The sequence below is a fragment of the Numida meleagris genome, unplaced genomic scaffold (genome assembly GCF_002078875.1).
Source record: "Numida meleagris isolate 19003 breed g44 Domestic line unplaced genomic scaffold, NumMel1.0 unplaced_Scaffold484, whole genome shotgun sequence".
NCBI lineage: Eukaryota > Metazoa > Chordata > Aves > Galliformes > Numididae > Numida > Numida meleagris.
Genome location: NW_018364700.1, coordinates 7,231 through 9,303, shown reverse-complemented (window position 1 = coordinate 9,303; position 2,073 = coordinate 7,231). Strand labels below are relative to the sequence as shown.

The 2,073-nt window shown below is 65.1% G+C and overlaps 1 protein-coding gene across 1 annotated transcript; it reads left to right on the top strand.

Annotated features, from left to right (window-relative positions):
• The first annotated feature begins 6 nt into the window (after positions 1-6).
• LOC110391744 lies at positions 7-2,067 on the top strand. The gene is made up of 2 exons (XM_021383691.1): positions 7-1,396; positions 1,432-2,067. The coding sequence occupies exons 1-2, from the start codon at positions 593-595 to the stop codon at positions 1,747-1,749; spliced, it is 1,122 nt and encodes a 373-aa protein (XP_021239366.1). The 5' UTR covers positions 7-592; the 3' UTR covers positions 1,750-2,067.
• The last annotated feature ends 6 nt before the right edge of the window (positions 2,068-2,073 follow it).

Sequence of the window (2,073 nt, the reverse complement as noted above, 5' to 3'; positions counted from 1 at the left end):
ACCACAGTGGGTGTCCCCAGCTGCGTCCCGGTGTCACCGCAGTGGGTGTCGCGAGCTTCATCCCGGTGTCATCACGGTGGTGTCCCCAACTGCGTCCCAGTGTCACCATGGTGGCTGTCCCCAACCATGTCCCGGTGTCACCGCAGTGGGTGTCCTCAACTGCGTCCCGGAGTCACCGCGGTGGTGTCCCCAGCTGCGTCCCGGTGTCACCGCAATGGGTGTCCCGAGCTTCATCCCGGTGTCATCACGGTGGTGTCCCCAACTGTGTCCCAGTGTCACCATGGTGGCTGTCCCCAACCATGTCCCAGTGTCTCCGCGGTGGTTGTCCCCAACCATGTCCCGGTGTCACCGCAGTGGGTGTCCCCAGCTGCGTCCCGGTGTCACCGCAGTGGGTGTCCCCAGCTGCATCCCGGTGTCACCGCGGTGGTGTCCTCAACTGCGTCCTGGTGTCACTGCAGTGGGTGTCCCCAAACACATCCCGGTGTCACCGCGGTGGTGTCCCTGACTGCGTCCCGGTGTCACCGCAGTGGGTGTCCCGAGCTTCATCCCAGTGGCATCACAGTGGTGTCCCCAACTGCGTCCTGGTGTCACCATGGTGGCTGTGCCCAACCATGTCACGGTGTCTCCGCGGTGGCTGTCCCCAACCACGTCCCGGTGTCACTGCAGTGGCTGTCCCCAAACGCGTCCTGGTGTCACTGCAGTGGCTGTCCCCAACCATGTCCCGGTGTCACCGCGGTGGTGTCCCCAACCATATCCCGGTGTTACCGCAGTAGGTGTCCCCAAATGCGTCCCGGTGTCACCGCGGTGGTGTCCCCAGCTGCGTCCCGGTGTCACCACGGTGGTGTCCTCAACTGCGTCCTGGTGTCACTGCAGTGGGTGTCCCCAAACACGTCCCGGTGTCACCGCGGTGGTGTCCCCGACTGCATCCCGGTGTCACCGCAGTGGGTGTCCCCAGCTGCGTCCCGGTGTCACCACAGTGGTGTCCCCAAACACGTCCCGGTGTCACCACGGTGGGTGTCCCCAAATGCATCCCGGTGTCACCGCGGTGGGTGTCTCCAGCTGGGTCCCGGTGTCACCGCAGTGGTGTCCCCAGCCGCGTCCCCATGTCGTTGCGGTGGCTGTACCCAACCATGTCCCGGTGTCACCGCGGTGGTGTCCCGGACCATGTCCCGGTGTCATCACGGTGGGTGTCCCAAACTGCGTCCCGGAGTCACCAGGGTGCCTGTTCCCAACCACGTCCCGGTGTCACCACAGTGGGTGTCCCCAGTCTCGTCCTGGTGTCACTGCGGTGGTGTCCCTGACCGCATCCCGGTGTCACCGTGGTGGCTGTCCCCAACCATGTCCTGGTGTCACTGCAGTGGGTGTCCCCAGTCTCATCCCGGTGTCACTGCAGTGGGTGTCCCCAGTCTCATCCCGGTGTCACTGCAGTGGGTGTCCCCAGTCTCATCCTGGTGTCACCGCGGTGGTGTCCCGGACCGCGTCCCAGTATCACCATGGTGGGTGTCCCCACACCCCCTGTCCTCTCGTGGTTGTGGTGATGTCACCGTGCCAACCTCGTGCTGTTGGGCGCCTCCGTGTCACCCAAATGGTCACCTTGTCACCCAAAACGTCACCGTGACACCACTTGCACGCCGGCTGTTGTCTCCTGGAGGTGACCGTCGCGCCGACCTCGTTGCGTTGGGTGTCGTGGTGTCACCCGAAGTGCCACCATCCGAGGTCCACCCATCAGCTGTGGTCTCCCGGAGGTGAACGCTGTGCTCGCGCCGACCGCGTCCCGCTGGGTGTTGTTGCGTCACCCGAACCGCCGCCGCCGCGACAGCACCGCCTGTTTCCAACCACGTTGCACCGCGGTCTTCGTGTCACCCGCAGGCCACCATCGCTGCGTCCTCACCATGGCTGCAGTGACACTGGGCAGTTGGGGGTCTCTGTGTCACAGCCGCGACCCGCAGCGCCGCACTGCCCCACACCAGCACCTCGTGGCCAGGAACACCATCGCCGCAGCTGCAACCGTAGAACTTGTCGCGGTGTTGTCGCGTTGGGGGTATCTGCATCAGCCAAAGCACCATGCTCGTC

What these genes read in the sequence shown, in the direction of transcription:
- LOC110391744 (XM_021383691.1), top strand. Translation starts at nt 593, where the DNA reads ATGGTGGCTGTGCCCAACCATGTCACGGTGTCTCCGCGGTGGCTGTCC. An exon ending in TCCCGGTGTCACTGCAGTGG is followed by an intron (nt 1,397 to 1,431) that starts GTGTCCCCAGTC and finishes TCACTGCAGTGG; the next exon opens with GTGTCCCCAGTCTCATCCTG.